This window comes from Aulostomus chinensis, chromosome 6 (genome assembly GCF_037954235.1).
Source record: "Aulostomus chinensis isolate RoL2024-O1b breed Wild chromosome 6, RoL_Achi_v1.0, whole genome shotgun sequence".
NCBI classification, from domain to species: domain Eukaryota; kingdom Metazoa; phylum Chordata; class Actinopteri; order Syngnathiformes; family Aulostomidae; genus Aulostomus; species Aulostomus chinensis.
In genome coordinates, this window is record NC_141325.1 from 16,842,088 (window position 1) to 16,869,002 (window position 26,915).

Consider the following 26,915-nt stretch of genomic DNA (forward strand, 5'->3'; position numbering starts at 1 on the left):
TCAGGCCCCAAAAGTGTTTCAGGAGGACCTGCTGAGACTAAACTTCATCAGCGTTACATTGCTATTTACTTTTATTTATGGGCATTGATTTAGGGGATGAATGTGCATAAATCCAAAACTATTTTTGTTTAATATTTCTTCCCTGAAGCCATCCATAAAAGGAAAGGTGGGTATGATCTAATTGGACAGAAACATAAATATAAATAAATAATCCACTTGGATGTGGTTGATTAAAAATGATGTCATCCTCCTCTATAAATATACATGATGAATTGGAGAGTGCTGGAAGGATTAGACTTGAACAAAGGGGGGGGGGGGGGGCCTTAAGAAAATCATTTGCCAAGACAGAGAGAAATGTCTATTTCAAAGCAGCTTTATCAAAATATCTCTGTGACACTGACAGATGTCTTCAGTTCAAGTGTATTTTTCTTTAAATGACATATTTTACCCTTGTGTATGTACAGATTGGGTGCAGAGGAAGGTAGAAAAAGAAAGTTTTGTTCATTGTAACCTCTGTGTTGATCTGTTGCTTCGACGTAATACAAGATAATGGAAAACATTCGGGAGGTCAGAGATTCTCGTCATCCATAAGTAAAGAGAGATCAGAATTTATAAAGATTAGCCAACTGTGGCCCTTAAAGAGTCACTATCTTTTTACATTTGTGGATATTAATAGTACAGTGGGGGGGGGGGGGGGGGACATAAAAAGGCCTCACGTACAAAAGTTTCTCGGTCCGGGTAAACTCCAAAACAATGCACCATTAAGGAAAGAAAAAGGAACATGCCAATAAAAGTCTAACTGGCTCTGGGTTTGAAGAGAGGGTGATTGTCTTTTTCTTGCAATTTACGACTCTAATGATGCACTTATGTTGCCCGCTCTTCCCTTTTTCTTACACCTTACCTACTTAAGGAGGAAATCTTGATTGGTAAGTCGATGCTATCCGCAGATTTAGGGATTTACATGTAGGTCGGTGCAGGCTAATTATCTGCTTCTTACAGGAGAAAGAGCACAGTCATCTGTCCTATTCTGAGGGCTTTCTTAGTTAGACTGATGGGATCTCTCTCTGTCTGCAATCCTTTTCATTTCTACATAATACCCATTTTGTGATGTTTGTTCAATGTTCTTTAAAGGAGGCTTTTCAATAGGGCTATTGTTTACTCTTCTCTTCTACTAGAGCCGGTAGATGTTTTCACACATAGATTTTCTCTTTTCTCTTCTCTGCTCTTTTGTTCCTTTCATATAATTGTTTTAGTTTAGGTTTTTTTTTTTTTTCTTTCTAAATTTGTTTTTCTTCTTCTACTTCTTTGAATTCACTTGAGTTCAGACTTTCTTTTTGGGGGTAATCGCATGCTTTAAATTTGCATGATGTCTATCTTTCAAAGTTTTCTGTCCCAAGAAAAAAAAAAAGAAAAGAAATTTCTTCTGTGTTTTCAAGGGAATATGTGGCTTTGTATTAGTGTATTAACAGTGCATCAAAGAAGGTAGCAGGTTCTGTGTATGAGCACACACTTGGTTTTAATCTCTAGCTTGTTTGTCTGTTTACAGATCTTGTCATCAAAGCCAGGAAGCGAGCTTTTAGCAAAGGGGTCTCAACATCTATCCAGCCAGACCCACGGTCCTCACGATTACGACTCTGGGAATGACACGTCTTCGCCACCATCGAGCAAAACTGGCGTTTCTCGAGCAAGTGTCATTGATGAAAAGAGGGACGTGTGTCATCGCCTGCCCTCGCCGGAGAAGCTGAGGCTCACAGACACTGTCTCGGACTCAGGAAACTCTGTGACTAGCTACACCTCAGTGTGCAAACCTTATAGGGAAGACGGCTTGTCTGCCACCATTTTCAGTGGAAATGGCAAGAGGTAATACAGTGTTCATAACAAATAATCCATCTGAAAGAGTGGCTCTCAGGGAAGATTCTCTTTTGCTTTGGAGATACACTTAATTCATTTCATACAGGATTTGATCAGAGTTGACAATCAGAATGGTCAGTCCGAGTGTGCGCTAGTTTGGGTCAGTCAGCATGGCAAATTAGAACAAAAATCTGCAAGTGTATGAGGTGTTCTGACAAGAATCGGCAAGTGTGAGGAGAACCGACCCTTCTCGATGGGAGTCAAGCTACCGTATATCAAACATATTTGATTCTTTTCCAGTGGACTCTGATGCCAGTCAGCTGGTGTTTTCTTCCCAGTTTTTTCATAATCTGTTGGGATTGTGAAAGTTGTCAAGCGTACCATTCATTTAACAATGATCTGTGCCCTCCTTTGGTATATTCATTCAATGGTTAATATGTATGTGTATATATATATATATATATATATATATATATATATATATATATATCATTGACAATATGGTGGCACATTGTCTTGTTTACAATTCAGTTTTGATGGGTTAATCATAAATATGTTTAGTCATAGCGACTTTCTCCAGTGTGGAAGATTAAAATGATTACAAATACAATGAACAATTATTGCAGGAACGCGCTTCATTCTTTGAACACAATTGAACTAAGCTAAGTTTTACGGTCACTCAGGTCTAGTTTATGTAAGTTTATGTGAAGCTTATTTGTGTTTAATCCTCATTTCCATCACAAATTAGGTCTTTGGCTAGTTTAAAAAAGGTCTCAATAAGTCCTAAATTTAAATTCTTTACCCGTGTAGACACCTTCAATAATGGACAGGTGCAGCAGAGAAGAAACTTGGATGAAATTTTAGCTTCATTACTCAAAGTACTGGAATGTGTGTTTTCTTGGCAGAGAGGCGATAACCTTGGGGTATCAGGTAGAGCTTGCAGGATCTTCACAGACTTCCAGCTGTTCACAGAGGATGAGAGAGTCTTCAAGAAGGCGGAACAAGACACGCTCATCGAGCAGGAGGAGGAAGAGGAAAAGGAGGAGGAGGAGAAGGAGGAGGAGCAGATCATCGGGGAGTTCCAGATATTCTGGACACCACTCTCGAAGTCCATCACCATCATCTGGCAGGTTGGTTTCAAATGGTCAAGTGAAACTACAGGAACACCTCTAGAGTGTTTGTAATCAATGTCATTGTGTTTGGGTTGTTTGTGTAGCGACTAACGATTTTCCACGTGATGGAAAAATAAACTTCTCATCTAATCATGAACATTAAATCCAATCGTACAGTTTCTTCCAAATCCAGAACCCGATCCATACTAGTAGCGTGCTACTTATCCATTCAATTAAAATTCATCGCCTCTGCAGGATCTCAGCAAAGAATGCACAACATTTTCCAGAGACTGACTGACATTCTTCTGTCAATCATTTCACACGGACTTGATGAATTTGATCAACATTTTTTTTCAATATCCTGCTCGCACCCCGATGAATACATGACCTCCTTGGCAGAGGTCAAATGAGCAGCTCTTTAGAGGATGGACCTTCCTTTGTTGCAGTCTAGATGGAGTGTAAACACAATAGGGACAGTCAGTCATTACAAAATGTTCAACAGTGATACGTCAGATTCACAATTGTTACATCAATTTCTTGGCAGTCACAAAAGGTCATCACATTTTACTTCTGCACAAATTTTCAGAAATGTTGGCACACTTACTATCTCAATTCAGGGAGACAATCGTCCTTTTGTCTTTTCAGCACTTATTCGCGCTCGTCAAGTTATTCGGCTGATGAAAGGCGAGCGGGCAGTGTGACCAGCATGAGCTCCCGGGGAAGCTACTCAAGATACAGCGCCGACAGGTGAACTTTACGAAATGATTCTACTCATTACGCTACAAGAACTAATATTCAGTATTGGTGATTATATTTTGATTCGTCTGCTTGTCAGACTACGAGCCAGAAAGAGAACACCTAGCTCCAGAGAGACAGATGTGAAGCACAAGGTTATTAGGAAGAGAAGAAGACGCAAATCCTACTCTCCTATGAAGAAAAGAAGGAGAGACTCGCCAAGCCATCTGGAAGCACGCCGAATCACAAGGTACAGCTCTTCCAGCATGGTTAAATATAGCAACATTATACATATTTGCGCCTGCAGGCAGCAAAATGTACAGCCGGTTCCACCCTCCACCCCCTCAGTTGGACATGTCCCCAAACTGAACTCCTCCCCCCCATGTTGATGAGCTGTGTGCTTGCAATGGCATTTAGCCCACGGAGGAGAATATCATCAGCACTTAAGCCACCACAGGTGCTACAGGAGAAATTGGTGCAGCACAGTCAATATGAGACACTCATTTCGTTCGGCTCTTTGGTAGCGGACTCTGCTAAAGGACCCAGTCTTACAAATACTCGGTTATTAGTTGTTGGGGTAGTGAAGTTCGTCTCTTAGATATTCTGCATCATGTAAGTTCCAAACCCATGTTAGAAGCTTTAAAACTTCATGAAATTGTGCGCGCATTGTGGAACTGGTAAAAGGTTTTATTTGATCTTGCAATTGGACCCGTTGCATCTACTGCACATCCAATTACTTTTATCCACGAGACTCTTTGATATTCATACACTTTCGCAAATCCGGAGTTAAATATCCACCATGTTCTCTTCAAATATTTTCATCATACCTTCATAAAAAATGATGCAGTTATTGCTCCATAATCCTACATATTTGAAGCAGTGCAAGTGATCAGTGTGTGAGCGCAACAGTAGCCAGTGGCTGCCTCACTCCCAGGCACTTTCAGAGACAAGCTGGCAACTTAGTATTACCATTTCTCTGGTTATTGTCTGGTTAATTTGGGAACAAACACTTCTTATCTATTTGTCTCCCCATATAGTGCCAGAAAGCGACCCATCCCTTACTTCAGACCCAGTCCCTCATCCAGCAGCCGATCCACTAGTGTGTCATCCTGGAGCAGCCTCTTCACACGCAGCCGCAGTCGCAGCCCCATCCACAGCTTCAGCCGAAGCCTGAGCAGGAGTCGGAGCCGCAGTTATTCCTCCTACAGGAGCTACAGTCGGAGTTCATCCTGGAACTCAATCTTTGGGACACGCAGTCGCAGCCAGAGTCACAATTCCCTGAACAAACGTAAAAAAAGGAGGTATTAGATTTCCCAGAGATCATTAAGGGACTGAAACATCGACCTTGAAAGAGGGACAGCTGACAGTGTGCGTCTCTGTTCTCTGCTTTGATGTCCCAGCAGGGGTGAAGCCACGTCTTTGTTGGAGGACATCCAGTTCACTTTGTCCTCAGAGACCACTGGAGACTGAATGTCTTTTTGTTTTTCATGCTCATGCAACACTCACAACAGCCTGAGCCCTCATCTCATCTCCTAGACACTCCTATTCCCAGCTATACTTTACTCAGTCAGTTGAAAATGTGTGTATGCCTGCACACTTCCAAATAATTGATTTCTTTATGTTTACATGTTTTGGCAAAATACAAGTGCACATGCACCAGGGGAACTTTAAAGAGCTTCATATGAAACCTGAAATGAACCATTCCACATGTTCTTGCACCAAAACAATTGATGCACGGTGACATTTTAACAATTTGATCCGAGTGTTTACAAATGGCTTCAGAGGGGCCGTCATAGGGAATAAGGGAATGGTTTATTGCTCTGATATCACCATTTCACACAAAATGTGTTTCCTCTGAAAAATGAAACAGCGAGAGTCATTTGACAGCACACAAACTGCCTGTCAGCTCAAATGCCAAAATAATTTATCCTCTGATCAAGTGGAAAACAATTGAAATGTCAGTCTGTGTTTTACAATAGTGATGGAAACTATTGCACATGAGACATGGATTTCAGAGGTTTCTTAAGGTAAATTTGTGATTTGATTTGCAGAGGATAAGATATATAGTTGATTTCTTTTGCCCAAAACTATTTAAAAGTCAATGCAGAATACCTTTTTCTACTCAAAATCTTCCATTTTCATCTTGGATTTTCTGGTTATCTTAATGTATCATTCTCTAGTTTTGGTTTCGGTGATACATTTAATTTAAAATCAAGCGGAGGAATGGAAAAGTTGCACTTCACTTGGTTGTGACAAATTGAAAATAAGTCAGAACTTATGAATTGTGTTGAATATGAATATACTTGAGAAATGTTTTCTTGCTACAACACTGGACACATATATCAACAGAGTTTTTATTCCTGAGTTAGCAAAGAAGGTCAGGTTATGAATTGTCCTGAACATACATATTTATGACTTATTTAATATTTATTGGTTTGTTGTCCTTCTCAGTAGTGGTCAATCTTTCTATGCAACACTGTCAGTTCATAGTAATGACACAGTTGTATTTTTTTGTAAATAATTCATTTTGGTTTCTTCACCTTACTTACAGATATCAAATACGAGTTGGAAAATTGGAATGACAGTAAAGTTGCTTGACCTTTTTAATTTGGAGAAATGAATGGTTGAAGCAAAAAAGAGAATTGTTTTTCTTGCAGGGAGTTAAATGAGGAGACTGATGCCATTCTCATAGTTGTTTACTGAATGTGAAGCTACAGCAAGCGGCCACATAACTAGGATGAACATTTTGCAAGAGCAGTAATGAGACACTTGACGATGACAGCGGGTTATTATCAGCATATTAAATAGTCGTTATGGGTTGTAATTGGTAGACTGTGTTTGGGATAGTGGGGCAACAACAGGTTATAAGAAGCAATATTAACTCAATCTTTCTTTGACCCACAATGATTCTTCCCATAACCTTAACCTTCGTGTTGACATATCATAAAACTTCATTATTTTTCAAGACTAAAGGTGAAATAATACCAGAAGTGGTTTTGACCTAAGCAATGTCTCATCAGTAATGATAATATTGTGAAAAAGTGTTCGGCTGTAAAGCTCCTGACAGATTTCCAGAATTTTTAAAAACACATTTAACTCAAAATGAAAACTCTACCCTTTAAAAGCTAAAAGGAGCTGCACAGTCATTTTCTGATGCATTAATTCAGGACTGACACCAACATCTCTGTAGCAAGCCACCTTCATCAGGATGAATCTCTCTTCATCATGCAGCCGAGAGAGAGAGAGAGGGAGAGAGAGGGAGAGAGAGAGAGAGAGAGAGGGAGAGAGGGAAACATTTACTATACTGTATTAATCCCCCATGGGTGAAATTCCAGGTGTCACAGAAGCAGAGATAGAAAAAGTAAGATGACCATAAAACCATTGTTTGATAATGATGTGAAAATGCTGGACAGATTTTTTTTTTAAGATATACAAATCAATGGTTACAACTTTACATTTACTAAAACGTACGAACATTACTGCAGTATCATTTTTATACATTGAAATTTAGGGGGTTAGGTTTCAGGACAGTCACCTCCCAAAGGAAAGCACTCTCTGCTGATTGTATATTAAGCTTAAGTTTAAATATTCTTTTGCTTTTAACAGATTGTTGAAAATAAATATAATGTTTCCTGGTTGCTTAGCAACTTTCACAACGGTTTCAAAATGCTTTGCAAATAAATGGAACACCAGAAAACAAGTTGACTCAAACCACCTAGAAGGCCAAGCAAGTAAGAAGCATTAAAGAAGAGAGAAACTAAAATGTCTTCAAATATGAATGAATGAATTGAACTCATAATTATTTCAATGTTCTCTAAATAGCCAAGTTAACGATGCTAAAATAATGTCCTGGAGGTCACCGTTAAGACTCATGTATATCGATCATGTGACCGTCATCCAGCAGCTTGTAGCAGTCTGCTGTGTCTTTTTTGTGGTTCCTCTCCGTCCTGATAAAGCTCAGTGGCAGACAGAAATGTTGGCAACTGAATAAATCAGACAAAAATGAATGCAGTATTCATCTTTTTTGAGAAAGTTCTAGTATTGGGCGATTTACACTTGGCACCATGGACATTTTTGACATGTTACATTGTTTTCATTTCAAATGCACATTTCAGTGGTTGCCAGACAACCTCAGGGTCACCTCAAGTACATTAGGCCCCTGAAACACACAGCTAGATATGCTTACGTTTTGTTTTTTGTTTTTTTTTTGTAAACAGATTAAAAACACTACGATAAGAAAGTGCTGAATTTTAGAAGCTGTTATTACAATCTTTGTATTACCAGGCTATATACCAGGCTAACCAACAAATGCTAATGCCCGATCAATCATGCAGTCATTAAAGTGGCATCACTCTTATTATGTATCGCTGCAAGAAAAACTTTCTTTTTAAAACAGCAAACGACTCTGTGACTACTTTGAATCTGAAAGAGTTTGAATCTGCAAAAGTTTGAAACTGCCTTTCCATATAATTAAGAAATTCATTTATCTTGATCATTTCAAATCCATCATCCTGTCTGTGTGAATGCTCCAGGCCTGAGAGACTCCTCTCTATGCACTCACAGCTTATTTCCCTGAATGTCAAGTAATTTGGACGAATGAGAGAAATATGACACTGGAGGAGGAGGGAACCTGGCACAGAAGTCATCCATAAAATATGTGATGATGATCTATTTGACTATCTGCCAGAGGGTGATTTTTGATGATAAAGTCAGAGGATGAGCAACCAGGCCCACGGTCCATCTCTCAATGTAACGTTTACATTAGTTCTTGTGCAAAAATAATGTTCAATATGTAATTAAAGTGATATAAATAGCCATCTGCATTATATAAAATACATAAAATGTAAGATTATTCAATTTACAGAATGTGATTTGAGCATTGGAGGTATTTTTAATTGAGGTGTTGTTCATTGCCAGTGAAAGGGGAAAAGAAGACAATGTGCCAAATCGCTGTTAATCAATGGACTCTAGATGTCTTTGTGACCCCTCTGATGATGTCTTTTGTTATATAAAATTCCAATAACAAGGTCATATAGCAATAGTGATCACGTGTTTTAGTGTTAAATTAAGAATTCTCCACCATTTTCCATAAAACAAAATGTTTTTCACACTGTCATAATTTTATCTAGTGTCAGTGTGAACTGTAATGCTGATGTATGAACTGGAAATTGAATTGTCCCTGCCATGACCCCCATAAAGTCAACTCTCCCTTTCACTGTGTGAATAAGCGATATATAAAATAATGTTCTGGATATAAAGTCATTTGGAGTCCTCTTTTAAGTAACATATTATCTACCCATCTTCAGTGTTGACTCCTTCGTGGTTTGGTTTAATCCGTGGAGTGACATCAGCGTTTGACCTGAAGCTCTGCGTTATCTTCTATTAAAAAGCCCGTGAGTCACCACGGAGGAAGCTCCTAGCGCTGTCTGAGTGACTTGTGGATACCAACTTATTTGGTCAAAGGTGGGCTGGTCTTCGGTCAGCTGTTGCGCATGCACTGCAAAAAATGTCCACCTTAGCAAAGTCATGCATCTTATTTCATGCCTTCAAACACGATTCGTTTATAAGAAACGTCTAATGAGGGTGACTTTAATTCGATGGAGGCCTTAACTCCTTCACGTGTGTATAGTTTTAGTGGCTTTTAAGCGGTGATGGTTGTAGTTTTCTTGCAGTGTGCGCTCCCATGATCCTCCCAGCACTTTCCAGAGTCTGTGTCGTCTGGGAATGCTGGTCCAGTATAAAAACCACAGCCAGGAGGAATTACATCAGTTTCTTTAAAGGCTTAAGAAAGTTCACGTCTTCTTGTAAGTGTGTTATTTGGGTCAACAGGTGGCTGCGTAGAAGGTGATGCCCGTAATTCAAAAGAGATAAAGTTTTACTCATACTTTTTTTTATTGTTTGGTTGATTTGAGGTACTTTTTTTTGTATAGATCGTTTAACATTTTCAGGGTAGACCCCAGCTGGGTATGGCAGAAGGAGACTATTACACGCTGGGAAGCCGGCAGAGGTTTCCTCGGGATCCGTTTGGAGAGTCGCCGTTCAGAGATCAGTCCCCTTTCAGGGATCAACTCTCATCTCGGTTTATGGAGGATGACTTTGGGATGTCCCCTTTCCCAGATGATCTCGCAATGGACTGGCCGGGCTGGGCTCGACCCGGTCGGCTCAGCACACGCCTAAACCCCTCGCCCTTTAGCACTAGTTTACGCACAGGTTTTCCCCAGCGTCAGTCTACGGGGGGACCTGCACTGTACACCAGCAGGTACGGCGAGCCCTCCCGGAGCTCCCCGATCACCACCGGGGGGGAACCCTGGAAAGTTTGTGTGAACGTCCACAGCTTCAAACCAGAGGAATTAAACGTCAAAACGAGGGACGGGTTTGTAGAAGTGTCAGGTGAGTTGTGGAGCAGTAAAGTACATGTTTTCCCTCATTAGTTCATTTGCTTGTTTATCAGCGACTGAAGGTCAAATAGAACCACTTGGCTACACGTCCTACTGTGTCGACCGTCAGTTCATAATAATGAGCCAGTTTTATTTATAGAGCATATTTAAAACACATTGAGCCACATGCAATCCATGGTGCTTGTGCGGGGAGCTAAATCGTACACCTAGACAATCAGGGTAAATATAGATAGAAAAAAAAGTTGCAGAGAAAAGTCAGTGTGATCTGAATAACATAACTGAATCCAACCTGTTCTTCATTATTCAAATTTGTGTATGAACTGAGGAATACATTTTGTAATTAATCTATTTTTATTCTGGTAGCTACTAAAATCAATAAAATGAAGGGATTTGTTATTTTGGCACAAAAACGTTTGAAAGATAAGTTAGACCACAGTTCTTGGGTGGTAAATATGATAAACCTAACTACCTAACCTAACTAAACCTAAACTAACTCTTTTTTATTTGTTTGTTTGTTTGTTTTTTGGCTTTTCATAACTAGGGGTCATTCTGAGGGCGTTATATTTCAATGTATTTGCCAAATTACAATGTGAAACATAAAAGCTGAAGCCAATACAACATCAAATAAAAACAATTTAGAAGCCCAAACTGTTAAATCTGTTCAAAAGCAGAAGTCCAGCAGCCATGCAGAAGGACTAACTAGATTTCATTAAAACAAATAACTGAGCATCTGTGCAGGTTCACGTTCTAATCCTGCCAAACCCCCAGACCAATACAAGAGAGCCTTGGTAGTAGCATAATGTTCTCAACAGTTATGAGTCTTGATATGGACTGAGCTGGACAGATTTTGGGGACTGGGACTTGCTCACTGGCTGGCCGATCCACAAGCTGAGACACCTGTTTCAGATTCCCGGAGAATCACCCCCTCAGTCACCCATGAGCTTGATTTAGATTTAAGGCAAGGCCCGTGACAACAGTCTCTGTTTACAATAAGACAATCTGCTCCCTGCTACTAAACACCAGAGAGAATGTTCTGGAAATAGGACCACACTTACCAGGAAGGCCTCTGGCACCTTCTGTCCCCGCTGGCATCCAGCTCAGTCACTGGTTCAGGGGAGTGAAGAACACTGCAGAAAATGCTTCGCAGTGTCACAGTTTGAAAAGACAGAGGAATGCCAGGGATCCCCACTGAAGAAGAGGAGAGTGCCTCATTTGCGCCCCCCCCCCCCACACACACACACACACACACACACACACACACTCTGGAGCACGTTATCAGTACACCAGTTAGGTCATTCAGTCAGTGCCATGTTGGGTCTGTCCGTCACGGTGACTTGACCCCATTCTAAATGTGTAACTAGGAAGGATGATACAAGGCCGAAGGTGTTTTGTGTGAGTTATTCAGTTCCAACACAAAGTGATGCACATTTTGAAGTAACCCATTAGAACGGTTGGTGGAAATGGCAACATTTGAAACAAGACTCCTTTAATTTGGTAATTTGTTTTTATACTCACTTGAGGTGGTTTTTTGCCTTTTTTTGAAAGAGTAAATGTGCAACACGGTGATGAGACCATTTGTGCCTTTTGAGGTAAAAACGTCGCTGTTACATCTAGATCCCCTGCCGTCTAGAGCCGCTATGAGAGGGCAGAGGGCCTCGACAGACAAGTTGCATTGAGATACGCCATTTTCTAATACGACATTAGCTCTGAGAACCAATCAGGAGCTACATTACTGTTGGACGGCAGACGCGCAGTATGATACATTCTAATTTCTCATAGTGCTTTTAGATAAATCCAGATAAAACTGCAAAACAAAACTTTTCACCTCGGGAGATACAGATGGTCCCACATGCTAGCAGAAGATGGGAGATACAAACATCTTTGGTGAATTAGCCGTGAATTAGCACAGCTCTGAGTCACACGATGGACCTTCTGTTTCCATTGTTAGCAAAAACCCATCTGATATGCATTTTCCCCAATAGTTCACTTAAAGTTCACTTGAAAAACTTTATGAAAACAAACCCTGAGATGATGTGTCAGAACTGCATCGTAAATGTCATTAAAGTTTTAAACAGTGGACTTATTTCTTAGCAAGGAAACTTTGAGACTCTTAAAGGGGATTTCTTCCCAATTTAACACTCCAAATACGTTACATTCAAAAGCTAAGTTTACTTGTCATAAAAATAAATCGGGGTTCAGAAGGAAGATTTGTACTGCACATTTTGAAAGAATAAATATCCTCAAGGATTATTGGCTTGAGTTTTCAACTCCAACTCTCTAGCAAAAATACAGTAAATCAAACTGGAGGGGTGATTTTAAGATGGAAATTTAGGAAACTTGAAATTGCAGGATTGCTTTTTTTTTTATCAGTCTTGTGTTGATGTGTCTCTTGCAAGTTTATTTAAACTACTACTTCAGTCACTCAAAACCTACTTCAGCTCAAGTGAATAATTTCACCCAACAAAGAGATTTCAAGGCTGCAAACACATTTAAATGTTTCTATGAGATATTTATGTTAATTTATGCTGAGATTGGATTTATGGTTAAGATGTACAAGTTCCGCCTATTTAACAAGCTGACTGGCTTTTAACGCTTTGTTTTTTGCAATCTCGTTTCTCAATATTTCTCTCTTCTGTCTGCAGTGAAAAAGTCTATTATGACTCCTTTTTCTCTATTAGTGCTTAGTACTAAAGACCGAGCGCAGTACTTTTGGCTCTATCTTCTTGCAGTGACAGCCGTTGACATGTCATAGGCTCTACCATATATCCTAGTTACTGTTTCAGCCATAAAATAATCAATAAAATGACCCTCAAAAGATAAGCGGTATAGAAAATGGTTGGATGGATGGATGGAAAACAAAAAGCCACACAAATAACTCCACATGCAGCTCTGCAAATCCTGCTCCTGCCTTTATCTCTGTTTCTATTTGTCTCACTGTGGGTATCACAGCAAGAACCTCCTTCATGTAGCAACTAGAGTATAAAAAAGATGGGAAAACTGCTGCCCTGCCTGTGATATTTGGGCAACCTTGATGACTCACACACTGTCTCTCCCTTCAGAAACATATGACACAGAAAGTTTGGAATTTGGCATCTCTGTTTTAAGACACTTGAAAACAAATATTACTTTCTATAATTCAGGAGCTATCGTGACGGTCAGTTTTACTTTTGAAACAATGATTAAATGATCCCGTGACTTCTCAGTTGATTGTAACTCTCTGGAGGATCATGTATATTCCTGCCTCGACCTCTGGTGGAGTCCAGCACTGTCGTCAGGCAGAGACGTCACTGTGTGGGGGGTTTTAGGGTCACGCATAGTCGAACCAGCTGAGGGGTGGGGCAGGCCATGTAGCTGGCGGCAGCGCTGACATTTAGCAGCCCCACGGCAGCTGCTTGCAGGCTTGAGAGACATAAGAACCATAAACAGAGCTTGGCAGAGGAGGGGATCGGGGAGGGGGGGGGGGCGTTCTCCTCATGTTCAGACCAACATGTCTGAATGTCTGGAGGCAACTGAACAGGATGAAATAATGTTTCATCATCGTCGTGCTCATCCCACCCAATCCCAAAGCAAAAAGGGATTGAGCAATGGAAAACTGTATGTGCCAAATTTGTTTCCATTCCACTGTCAACACTTTTTTTTAACGTACGACCAAACCAAAGCCCTCAAACAGATTCAAGGTTTTAATGAGGTGTGATGAATGTGTGTAATTAAGTGCCCTATTGAACTGCAGGACATACATTCACGATTCATGACCCTGCTTAACTGTTGTGCTGTGTTGAACTCTTAAATAAAGGTTACATAGCTCTTTCTGTTATTTTTTTGTTCTCCAAATAGGAAAACACGAAGAGAAGCAGGAAGAGGGAGGCATTGTCTCAAAGAATTTCACAAAGAAGATACAGTGAGTAATTTCAGTAAAACCTCTGTCACAGAGAATAATAGCGGCGTACTTCTCATCCTTCCACACTGGATTTCTGCACGTTATGAACACAGACGGCTTCAGTCTTCATCACATTTATGACAAGCGCTCCACAGATTCAAGAGCTAATACTTAGTGATTATGAAGCTGTTTTTTTCCCCAGTAAGAATAATGACCAGAGATGATTGGAAAGTTGTTCATCAACACAGTGAGATGATTTGACTCTGAAGTGTTTTTTCAGAGAGATGAAGTCTCTTAAATTATCTCTAATGGCTTTGGACGGATGAAGTGTTAGAAAGTGTTTCCATACCGTCACACTATTGTTGACTTGTTCTTTAAGTGACTTGAATAGTTTAAAGCAAGTGATTAGTTTACATATTTATTCATACTCCTGAATCTTATTTCATCAAAACATGAGAAAGCCATCAAGCCAGCAAAGGGGACAAGACACGATTTAGCTCGAAAATGATAAAAATGGTTTCTCTCAGCCGGTCTGAAAAGCTGACGCATTTTACGCCGTTCCAACTGGACGGATAAGGCAGTTAGATAAGACTATTATTTTAACTGAATAAAAATATCTGAATTTACTTAGAAACGTATGGAATAAGAATGATTTGAAAGATATAGTGGCTATATTTAATAACTTAATAATATTTTGGTAGTTGTTTTCTGAGCTAATGCTAGGATATTCAGGACAAATGACCAAAACTGATATGAATACTACTTCCATTGTTTTTGGAAGTTCCTGTCATTCATGCATCTACCATGTACTTCTACTTTTAAAACAGATATAAGGCAGTAAATAGATAATGATCAGGCAATCTTGAAAATCACGACACTTCCATGAATACACGAGTATAAAGTCTAATTTGGAGAATACGCTTTTCTTTTTTTTCAAATGTAGATGTTTTAAACGTTTCTATATTTAGCCTCAGTAACTGTGCATTTATCTGTAAAGACTCATTGTTGTTACACGTTGTTTCCGCAATTGAATGTTTCATCTCAATTATGTGGGATTTTATGTGTGTAGAGTTGGACGCTGAGACGCTGTTTTTCACATTCATTGAAAAAAGTGTCCATGGGCTTGTGTGCGAAGGGTTAAAAACATCAAGCTTCAAGCAGGATCTGTGACTTTAGAAATATCGTAGAAGCCAATTCTGTTTCAATATTAAAGAAACAGAACTATGATGTAAAAAAAAAACACAACTCCATTACATGGAAATGAATTTATAGATAGGTAGGGCACGTCTTGTGTCCAAAAATTGGAAAAAAAAAAAAACTTTGCGTAGTCATATTCTCTTCAAGATGGAGACACACAGGTGAGATCTAAAGGACTTTAATAGGGCAATTACTGATTTTTTTCGGCAAAAATCATGTCACAGGCAGTATTGTGTGCTTTAATACATGTGTGGAGTAACGCAAAAGGAAATAGCATGTCAGTCTGGGGTTTTGACAGCTGCTCCAGAGCCGTATCAGAGGACAGACTACTCAATAGAAACTTGTCAACTCCAAATAGCTGTCGCTGACAAAGACATCTTTTACTAACACTCCAGTAACAAAGGAGGCACTACATGGAAACATACTGGCCTGTGTAGAGCAGAACTACACAAATGTTTTCCCAAGTCTTTTTATATTGTAGTTCATGTAAGCCAAACAGGCGTCAGAATTTTCCACAACCTGCCCGTCTCTCTGTTAATTGGTCAGGGAGAAGACTTCAAACAGCAGTGATCATCGCTGGTGCAAATCACCGTCTCACTGGCTTGTCATTCCAGTTCTGCTCATTTCCTGTTGGCTAATTAGTAAGCAGCCGCGCAAGCCTCTCATTCTTCATATTTCGATCCTTTTAATTGGAAAAACCTCTGGTCAGGCCTGTGCTTCCCTGCTAAGCGAAACCTAAAGCCAGTGGATATATGTAGAGAGGATGTGGAGGGAGAGGGACACTTAAAAATAACTGCCCTCAATACACAAATACGCTTTATAAAAGAGAGAGCGATAGTGGTGAGAATGCATTATTGCTTTGGGAATATGACTGAGAAGGTTATTTTTAATGTCAAATCCTGCTATTTGCTCATTTCTTTTTTGGTTTGGAATCATGATATTTTCAGTCTTTAAAAAGTCACAAAGTTAATTCGAGATAATTCAACGCACTCACCTACAACAGCAGTATTTTACTTGATTGTAATACAATGCAGATACGTCAAGTGAGGGTTACTACAGTACCTCCTGCACTCATTGTAGAGAGGTGTGAGAAAGCAGACAATTTTATAATTACTAGCTATGCCACATTATGAAAGTAAAAAGGCATTTACTTCTCCTGAAACTGTAAGTACATTTATCAATTAAGGATTTTACATTTTGATAAGTTATTTATCATTCTTTTTCCACCTTGTTTATTGAGCAAAATGCCCCAAAATTTCAGCAGCTCCAACTTTCTTTCTCTCATAATTACACAAAATATAAAATAACAAAACAATATATATCAGTAACAACAATATCAGTAAAAGGGTGTAAGTACTTTTAAAGTATCAATGGTAAAAGTACTTGTTAAGAAGGTTTATCAGTGAATTTTTGCTACTTTTGCAAGTAACAGTATAATATCATGCCTGGTCAACTCACAACATCACATTTTATACTACTTAATCTTTGAAATGTATCATATTTTATAAGCTGATCTCTTTCACTTGCAAAAATGTGTATTTCTAATTTATTATATTTAACACGAATACAACCGGCTTGAAGTACACAAGCTCTGAAAATACTCAAGTAGAAGTTTTTCAAAATTCCACTTAAACTTCATTGAATTTGTAAGTGTTATTATTCTAGAAGTCTAGTGACTGGCACTCAAATCAAAACAGTCTGGCTCTCTGGAAAAGGTTTCTCAATGGGGAGGGGGGGGGGGCAAACTGAGAGAAGATTCATAGCAATTTGACGGTAAACAACTAATATGATACATAGGACATGGGGATGAAGCGCAGACGGGCACAACAGTATGAGGGTCAGTTCTTCCTCTTGTGTCAGTTATTCACCAAATAGGTTGTAGTTTAAAAGGGTAAAAAGAGCAAAGCTTGCTCTTAAACTTGGAGTCATACAACCCAGCAACAGTTTAGAGAGGTCGGAGTTCAGAGCTCAAAGTGTGATTAGCTTGTATGTCAGGAATCTGTGGTGGTTCTGTCCTCGTGAGACACATGATTGTACAACACACTGTATGTGCGCTGTGTCTGAATGTGCGAGAGTAAGCCTATGGGATACATGCTTCACGCACACACACACACACACACACACACACACACACACACAAATACTTACACATATAACTCACACACACACCTGTCAAGTCTCGCTGTCGTGTCTCTCTCTGCCTCAGCATCTCTGCCTGGGGAAAAGCATACGAGACAGTTTTTTGGCAGCTGTACAAAATCAATGTCTGAGATAAAATGTTCACTTGCCAGAGGTAAATAAACTCCCCGAGCTACGCAGATAAGGTTTTTGCCAAAATCTGTCGTAACGGGCATGTTGAGTGTTTTGACTTTGTTGGATTCTTAACTGTGAGTAAGAGGCCTGGATTCCAAAACCTGTGTGGTGAGGAACAGTTACTTGTGAACAGGAAGTGGATGTGAGGACAAACGCTGCGCGTGCATTTGTTGAGATTTAGCAGATATCCAGAGTCAGAGTCACGGGTGCCTGTTGTAATGAACAACTTGATTAGTAAGTTCAGGTTGAGCGATGATGTCATTCATTCAGATTCATTCACAGCTAACATATGAATGCACATAAATTAAAAAGCTAAATCCTTGTCAGACAATAGCGGATGGAGTGGAGGATTGCTGTTCAGCACTCCGTCTTTTTTGCTCTCCATTTGCACTTTTTTGAAACCAAAGCCAAATTACCATCTGTGGACAGATGGGTTTAAATACTGAATGCTTTCATCTTGTAATCAATAGCAATCATATGATTTCTGAAATTGAATTTGCGCTTGTAGCTTCAGAGTTTTTGAAAATATATCGCCTTAAAAAATAGAGCTTGTGCCCACTAAGGTTAGGATCAAAAAGTGATTACATCCTTGGGGTTATTTGGCTTTTTTTTTTGTTTTTTGTAGTGGTTAAAATAATTACTCACAATGGAAGCAGCAAACATATTGATTGCAAAGTCTCACTATATCACATTCTGTCTTCAGCCTAGATGTGTTGCTGCAGTTTCATAGTTTAACACTGACTGAGTGTTTGGTATTTTACAAGTTGGGAGCGAGAACAACTTGAAAGTAACCGAGACTTTTCCCTACACTTGTGACTCATATTTCTCAGAGGAGCAGGAAGTCAGTGGAGGGTCTTCTCTAATTAAATGGAGGGCAGACTAACAGTATCCCTTGAACAGCCTGTGCAGCCTGATGTTTATATTAACTCCCACAGACACTTTGTCTGCCCAGACAGAAAACCTACAATACCCATATTTGGCCACACTGTCTGACACTGTCTGACTTTCTCTGGATCTGTGTGTTTGCATTTGGAGCAGTTCTACAGCAGATTTTAGGGGGTTGCCAATCAATAATAAGTGCATTCCTTTATCATCCATAGAAAAGAATTCAAAATGTTTAGATATAATTGTCACCAGTGTCTATAGAAACAGTTGTAAAGCATGGAACTGTCTCTTTTTGATTTAGCACTTTGTATCTTCCAGCCAGTTTTGGATGCCAATTACACCTGACTGCTCTGGAAAATAACAGTTTGAGTATGCAGAAAAATAAAGTGAACTGAGGAAAAAAAACAAAATGATACAAAAAAGCCTAGGCATAAATAAACTGGTTGCTATTGGACAGATTGATGAGAGCTGCAGATGATCCCATTCAATTGTGTAAATGTTGATTTCTCAAGGGTGACACTCCCACTCTCTTGAAGTCAGGCTTTAATTTTGCAAATCTCACACCTATTTTTTCCTCACTCCCCTTTGTCACAGACATTAAAAAAAAAATGTGATGGCTTTCATGAGTGCGTGTAGAATGAGTGTTTGCCAAGGAGGACAGAGTGACTGTTTCTATGAACAGTTAAGATTGTAAGCCAAGTCATTTTTTTCCTCCTGTAGACATACAACGCTAAAAATTCATCTGTCTGGAGGCTGCTGTTTATGTGTATCGACCAAGTGTCAACCAAAAAATCCTGGCATTTAACAATCTTTGCACAACAGTTCTTGTAGAGAAAAAAAATCTCAGTTTTGCATGACCTCTAAACAGGAATTATCTTGTGTTTCTCTGGGCTGCCTCTCCTTGACGCTCCGCTGATTTTGTTCCTCCCACTCGTGCTCTTAAACATGCTGGTGCATCGTAGCGATTTTCAGCAAAGTAAACCTTTGCTGCGTCTAAACTTGTATCTTTACGTTAAAAAAAACAAACTCACCTTTCGTCTCACATTTCATCAGGATCCCGATAGATGTGGACCCTCTGACAGTGTTCGCCTCGTTGTCCCCCGAGGGTGTCCTCATCATCGAAGCTCGCCAGACGCCTCCGTATTACCTCTTCAGCAATGAGGGCTCACAGGGTGGAGACATGCAGGAGTCAGAGGCCCCCAAGCTCCAGGAGACCCCTGTGGTCTAAACGCCTGCTTTGCCACTGACATAACACAGCACTGTCAATTTCAAGCTTGATATCAAATGTGTGGCCTTCAGCTTCATGCGGTTGGAATGAAAATGTGTAATATACAGTTTGAAGATTGGGACTCTTGGTTGGTAAAGCTGCACGAGGGAAGAGCCTTTTCTCAAATCTATCTTTTTTAACTTAAATTTAAGTGTAAATCTTAAAAAAAAAAACAACAACAACAGGAAAATTACTCAAGAATGACTTTCTCTCTTGTAATCATGGTATCCTTAATTAAAAAAACAAAAAACAAGATTAGATATAAAAGCCATAAACAGGATTATTCTGTCCGCATTCAATTGATTCTAATCCACAACAACCCCACCAGGGATCGTTTTGACACATATTAGCAGTATGTAATCCATGAATGTTTGACACTTAGGTATTAATTGTTTTATCAAAAACTATGAAGCGCCTAAATACAGTTAGTTATGACAAATATTATCAGACATGAACAAACTATACTTGTGATACTGATATATGCTACAGTTAAGGATGAATAATTTATACATCATAATATCACAGTTGCTATTTTATTGTAGAATAAAACTGCAATGAGGGAGGTGAAACAACATATTTTAATGCGCATTCTGGAGACTTGTTATAGAAAAGGTCGATCAAAAACAGAGAAACCTGGAAAAAAAATTCTCAGTTGTTTTTTTTTTTTACTCTCGGTAGAGATGCTTTTTACCTTCCTTTCAAAATGGAGTAAATCTGCAAAAATGTGACATGGGACAAATTAAATTAGCTCTGCTTTAAATACATTTTTTACATTACTGACCAGTCGTTTCACCCCCATCGTCTCCACAGATATTCTTAAACTTTGTCTTCATCTGTGGACAGCATTCAACATGTTCAGTATTACCTGATACTTAGAAGCAATTACACTTTGTCTAAATGTCTCAGGACATCAGTCCATTGTTGAGTTGAGTTGTCGATAAAAGTTAAAATACAAAAAATTATTTTTATGGCCATATTGCAATACTTATGTGTCATGGCATACGTATTTGGATAATATTGTATCACAGGCACTACTGTTTCAATGCAAATGTAAGGGAGGGGTTAACATACAGAAACAGTATATTGGATCCTCAGCACTTGTCTTGTGCAGCTTTAATATATGTGGGTGTAATAAGGGGTTTGTTCATGTCGAATTTAGATGAACAGTTGCTTAAAATATATTGTATATGATTTCCTTGATCAGAAAAATGAGACTTTTTACAAATGTGCCTTTATTTATTTGACTGCGTAGACCTCCCTCCGTTCACCTGTTCTCTTTCAAGTTGATGAGTGTCAATTAAACTGACAAGAAACACAAGTAAGTCACCATTTGTAGCTTTATTAGAAGGTGTGCATTGATACTGTATCTACCAAAGTGTATTGTAAATATACTTAAATATGCCAATTCATTAAAAACAATAATCTGAGTTGTTTTGCAATGTGGTTTGCATTTTTCTATTCGAGCACTCTGGAGGCTGGCTGTATGATTTGAGAGGAGGCAGACAGACTTATTTGTCAAAAACATTTGTTTCTCACCTTCTTTTCTGTTGATGTCTTTGTATTGAATGATGCAATAAAAATGTCCAGCCAATTTCCCAATGTGGTTTTAACATCTGTGTCTTTTATTGAGAAACATGCCGTTCACAGGATTTTTTCCAGGGATCCAGGGAGACTGGTGTTATTGTTGAATCGCACCAGGACTCGGGCAGCAGATTAGCAGAGGGCTTAGAGCTGGGTGAGGTTGGCACCGCTGTATGCTGCAGAATGGGCTGAATTTTATGGAGGCATCACTGCCAGAGCTTATAAAAATGCAAGTGCAAAAATTGGGGCAGTTCCATTGCCCATTGTGCAAAATAACAACATGTTCTCTGTGTATTGGAATCAGAGGGAAAGATCTTGAATTGAAAGTTTTCAAATGACAAGCAGTTATATCAAGTCATGTGTGGACTTGTGCTGCCATGGCAACAGCATAATTGGAATCATGCCAATTTATGTACAAGTTATGAATGTATAGCTGGACAGACAATTGTAGCAGCAGATTAATGGCGCATTATTCAGCAGCACATATTTCTGATGTAACCATAAATTATAAATGGCAATTTTTATTTAAACTAATTCATCCATCCAGCTATCGTCCACAGCTTATTCAGTCTTCAGGGTCACATGACACCAGCACCAGAAATGAAAAAAACAAAAACAAAACAGTACAATATTTAACTTTTTCAAGTGTTTTTGCTTTATTGGAGCTCCAAAGACAGCATGGTTATGAGGTTATTATTGTATAGACACCAAAATTCATCTGATGAACTGGTGCAAAGGAAACATCCTATAAAAGACTACTGTAGTGTATGTGATGTATGTGATAACATTTCTATTCATTGTATTGTATTGTTAATGTGGAGCTCACAGCAACTGGCATTGGGACCTTGCTCATGGACTTTTGCCCGGCTCAGGCTCCTCAGACTGGGTGATCTCGTCAGCAGCCTCCGCGGAGCCTGCCATTACCTTGATCTCACCATCCTCTGCTGGCTCTCTGTGTTCCAGCTGTTGGGGCTGGTCTTTGTCTTGGCTTTCTTGGCTTTCCAGGGCTTCATGGTGCTTAGAAGAATCAGGAAGATTCTCTGTGCTCTTGCCATCCGAGGGCACTGAAGGGCGGGACTCACCAGCTGGCTCTTCATGGGTCTCCTCCTCCTGTTCCCTCCTCTCGTCATGCTGATGAGGCTCAGCTGTGGTGCTGCAAGGGTGGGCTTGATCAGCATGGACCTCTAGTGGAGACTTTTCCCCCTGATCCTCTGCCGGTGAAAGCACTGGGCCACTATCAACACTTGTTTCCTCACTTTCTTTGGCAGCCTCGATCTGCATTTGTGCATAAATATGGAAATGTTGTGAACATTACAACTAAAGTTGACTCAGCTTTCACGTTCCACCTCAATACGGCACCTCCAGGGATTGTGTTCCAGACACTTTTGATCACCACTTCTCCTGTATGTGACTCAAAACTTCCCCTTTAAGCCTATTCACAAACTAAGAAGGGAGGGTGTGTGACCCCCGTGTTGAGGGTGTGTTAACCCAATTGCTGTGGATGATGTCATGTTCAAGTAACAAGCTTACTTACTATGCCCACAGTGATTGGCTGATCGGGAAGGGGTCTCCTCGAAGAAATACTATGGATGCAGACTTCATATATATATATATATATATATGAGAAATTGCATTTTGTGTTTTATACATATTTAACTAAAATTTCAATTCAAATGATTGTTTGATTAATGGATTAAACATGAACAGGAATAACATATTTACTCATCAAGTAGCCATGTATTCAGCTAATTGTCGGCAGCCTTTCACGTAGCTGTATGTCACGAAACAATCGTCCAAGCATGATACATTTTTGTAGGCCATTACAAAATCGCCATGGGTTCCCTCAAATTAGAGCCGTTTTTAGATACTTTCAGTCATTGCTGAAAATCAGCTCTGTAGCAAACAAAAGTTTATAAGACTTACATTTTTTTTTACTCAGAATGTTAATAATCACAAATGTCACACCACTTCTATGCTATTTGAAGTGTAAATGCAATATACTCATAAGTACAAAGCAAACGCTGTATTTATATGTTGTGTTTGAACAATGTCACAGACACTTCAACATTACCACACCTAGCTTCACGCTTCTTCCGCTTTCGGTGTGACATTCATAGTGTCATATAACCACTTGTCAGCAAACACTGTTTCAAAAACACAAATGTCTCCATGTATTTCCTGACATATTTCCACAGGACAGAACATTAAACCATTTTCAAATAGCTCGAAGTAAAGACCTTATATCAAACATTTAACCAAAAACCTATGAAAAAATTCAAGAATGCTAATCGACCCCTGGAATTGGGGATACAGTCTTTGCCGTGACTGTGCCAGTGAACGTGCATGTTGGTAGCCTTCATGACCTTGAAGCTAGAGCATAATTCTAGATTCTAACCATGGCTTTTAAGACCTTTTTCAATGTACACATAACCAGCTTAACCTTCTTGCATCACGTCTGAACGAAATGAGGAACATTATGAAAGGAACATTGGAATGACATTCAAAGGCTCACAATTGAGGCCGTTGAATTCTTTTAAAATAATCTGACTGTGAGGTGGATTGTCGTCACCAGCCATGTAATGATTGGTTGTGATTTAGTCTTGATGATTTCAAAATGCATTTGGAGCTACAATCCTTTATCAACACTCTTGTTAAGAAATTTGGGATTGATACAGTCACTATTTTCTGTCTTTCCTCTTAATCAAACAGTTAGGATCTACTTCAATCCTTAAAATCTTTTGTGATCAGAGATCTGATTATTTCATCGAAAGTGTAAACTCAGAAAAAGAAAAATGAAATTGCATCGACTGCACAAGCTGTCCTGAAAATCCTCAGTGTAAATGTCAGTAAACATGCAAGTTGTGATCACCTTTATGGGTATGATGATGGAAGCCGGAACAGAGGTTTCAGGAATGGGAGCTTCCACAGTCAGAATTCCATCCACAGAGAGCGAGGATACAATTTTAGCAGCATCAATCTCAGCTGGGAGCCTGAAAATGCCACATTTAGAATGTCAGAGCATTCAATGCGCCAGCACATAATATATAATTTTGCAGCCCAGTGAGCATTTTTAGAAATCGGATACTGTTAAAATACATTCTCAGCATGACTTTCTTTAACAATGGTCTATTTAATTGTCTCTAGGTTAATGTCAGTGTTTATATTGCATACCTGTATTTTCTGCCAAAACATCTAGCAATAAATCCATGCTGGTCAGGCCTCTCCTCGTGCTTTCCTGGGGATAGATTACCATTTATGGGGAAGAATGTGAGGACACACAATAGAATCAGGCAACACACAGGACCCACTTAACACAGCAATTAATTTCTCCCACAGAGCTGTGATTTTAATTTTCCCCAAGCACATTATTTAAGCAGCTTCTAATTTTGTTACATTCATCCTCCATCACATCACTATTTAGTTTGAGGAGTTTTATTCGGTGGGCTGTGAGATAACTCAATTAAAGATGACTGTTGCTCATTTGGATAATATAATACTAGATAGGAGAGATTATTAATAATTTATCAAGAGTAAAAATGACCCTGTGTGAAAAAGTTCTCCACAGAAAGAGAACTTTTTAATTAACAAAGCTGTAGCCCAGTGTTTCATACCTCTGACCTCCAGGAATCCATCTTTGACGGCGAGCGAAATCTCAGAGGGGGAGAAATGTGCCACGTCCAGACAGACCCTCCACTTGTACTGTTCATTGCTAATCTTCTGGCTGGGATGATGCATCGACCCAGAGATGTAGGGCACAAACAGGGGAGTGGGCATGGCCCCTGGCCAGGAGCAAGCTGCCAGACTCCTCTGGAGCCAGTCCATGTCCATCCACCGAGGGTCCCCTGGCTCCATGAAAGGTGGCAGGCCAACGTCCTGATTGAAAAGCCGGATGTACTGCCACCATTTGCTAAGTGGGTACCAGGGGGCACCTGTGCCATATTCCCCACATGACCTGTTACTCATGTCTCCAGGAATAATCAAGAAAAGAAAATGGCAGCACTCTTTTGACACAAATTAGCTTTGGACTCTCGGGTTTTAAATTTCAGTGAGAGAAAATCTAGCTAATGAGTAAGGTAATGACAAAAGAAAGACTGATCCAAGTGAAGTGTGGTGAGGCAGAGAAACCTCTGATGGGCTTTATATAGTGTTCCTCTCTGTTTTGGCACTTATTAAGCTTTCATGCCAATCCCATGAGAAGGGTGTGTGGGCATGGGGTGATGGGTGTGGAGAGGAGACAAGGCCATTACCTCTCACTGAACTCAAGGTAGCAGACTAATTAGTAGTATTTATAACTTTTAAGGGCACAATGGCAAATAGCGAGCAGTTGGCGCAGGCTGTTTCGTGTTTGAACTGTTGCATGTGTTGCCTACAGACTGCTCTTCTCACATCCCAGCGAACTCTATTCTGTCAGCAGTGACTGAGCTCCTCGACCTTGTTGTGAGCCAGTGATAGTGTAGCCCCCGCCCCACCCGATCCACCCCACAAAGCAGCAGTGGTGTGTTTGGAGCATGAAATACCTCTGCTTGAGCCTGAGAAGGACTCTAAATGTCTCCTCTTCCTTCCTCTCTTTTATCAAATGTGACGGACTTGCCAGTGTTTCATTTTTAGAGCCGTGTGCCTGGAGATCTGCTGTCCACTGGAGCACAAAACAGACTGAACAGATGTTTCTGACATTTTGTGTGATGCCTCACCCACAGATTCTCTCTGTGTAATCTGTTAGAGGTTAAATTACAAAGTAGTGTGCCCCTTTTATCATTGAAAGGAAGACAAGGGAGCTGCCTGTCATTATTTTTTCCCCGTATTTTGATTAATGATACGCCTGTTGAAGCAGATGAGGAGTTTAAAATATTAAAGAACATTTTCTGATCACACTTTACAGCCAATGCGGACTACAAAAAGAACAATTTGATAGAAAGAGCTTGTATCTAATCAAGGACAATAATTCATACAAAATGAGGTGGAACAGACAAAAATGGTTAAACCTTTAATATGTGAACATGACATTTCTGGGGCTGAGAACAAAAACAGAGAAACAAGAATTACATAGACGGCCAGTAAAATTATTCGGAGAGACCAGAAATGTTTTTTCCTGAGATTCCAGAGACATTTTTGTTCAGGTCTTCCGAGTCACTGAAATTTTGAACTTAGAAAATGAAGCACGCACAACCAAAGAATAGATTAAATGACTTTTATTTTGAGATTTGCTCAAAATATCAAGATTTCAAATGCGTGTTTACCAATAGGGTCTAGAACTTAGTAAACCTGCCAAACCCTCCCTGCAATGCCGTTTAAACTGAACCATAACTATGGTTGTTGCTACTTTGAGGAGCACTGCAGACCTCACATAGGTCCTTGGGCTCATGTGGAGTTGGAGGCCACATCTCTGCTCCTGACTGTGAGATTTTCACCTGGAGGATAAAATGTGTGAGAGGATCAGTCACACACACACACACACACACACACACACACACACACACACACACACACACACACACACACAGGCACCTGACAAGAGGAGGAGGCCGGGATACACACCCACATCTGGCTCCCATCCTGCAGAAAATTGTGCCTTTTGAGCTTTGCAGAAAAAAAATGGAAATATATTAAGGGAGTCATTATTCAACTATATAGGATTTTATTGTCTATTTTTTTCAGATGTGTGTCCACATTGTCATAACAAGCAGGGTATTGAAAATCTT

The 26,915-nt window shown here is 39.7% G+C and overlaps 3 protein-coding genes across 6 annotated transcripts in view; 2 read left to right on the forward strand and 1 right to left on the reverse strand.

The window, feature by feature from the left end:
- srrm4 (serine/arginine repetitive matrix 4) overlaps positions 1 to 8,944 on the forward strand; it is a 69,003-nt gene extending 60,059 nt beyond the window's left edge. For both annotated transcript variants that reach the window (XM_086206832.1, XM_086206833.1), the window contains exons 9-13: positions 1,547 to 1,860; positions 2,757 to 2,981; positions 3,609 to 3,710; positions 3,799 to 3,948; positions 4,736 to 8,944. In XM_086206832.1, coding sequence (XP_086062958.1) covers positions 1,547 to 1,860; positions 2,757 to 2,981; positions 3,609 to 3,710; positions 3,799 to 3,948; positions 4,736 to 5,006 — 1,062 coding nt within the window. In that variant the 3' untranslated portion in view covers positions 5,007 to 8,944. The remainder of the gene's footprint in view (positions 1 to 1,546; positions 1,861 to 2,756; positions 2,982 to 3,608; positions 3,711 to 3,798; positions 3,949 to 4,735) is intronic.
- A 470-nt stretch (positions 8,945 to 9,414) lies between these two features.
- hspb8 (heat shock protein family B (small) member 8) lies at positions 9,415 to 21,228 on the forward strand. Of its 3 annotated transcripts, none has more exons than XM_086205410.1 (4): positions 9,415 to 9,502; positions 9,629 to 10,088; positions 13,931 to 13,994; positions 19,422 to 21,228. In XM_086205410.1, the coding sequence occupies exons 2-4, from the start codon at positions 9,665 to 9,667 to the stop codon at positions 19,594 to 19,596; spliced, it is 663 nt and encodes a 220-aa protein (XP_086061536.1). In that variant the 5' UTR covers positions 9,415 to 9,502; positions 9,629 to 9,664; the 3' UTR covers positions 19,597 to 21,228. The 3 variants fall into 3 exon arrangements, with proteins under 3 accessions (XP_086061536.1, XP_086061534.1, XP_086061535.1); XM_086205409.1 differs by having other exon boundaries at positions 9,453 to 9,542; XM_086205408.1 differs by having other exon boundaries at positions 9,440 to 10,088.
- Positions 21,229 to 21,981: 753 nt separating this feature from the next.
- On the reverse strand, positions 21,982 to 25,179 carry LOC147260315 (heat shock protein beta-1). Its single transcript, XM_086205224.1, has 4 exons — positions 24,828 to 25,179; positions 24,388 to 24,451; positions 24,086 to 24,206; positions 21,982 to 22,491 (listed from the first exon to the last, which is right to left on the reverse strand). Exons 1-4 carry the CDS (start codon positions 25,177 to 25,179, stop codon positions 22,066 to 22,068), a joined length of 963 nt encoding a protein of 320 aa, XP_086061350.1. The 3' UTR covers positions 21,982 to 22,065.
- Between the last annotated feature and the right edge of the window lie 1,736 nt (positions 25,180 to 26,915).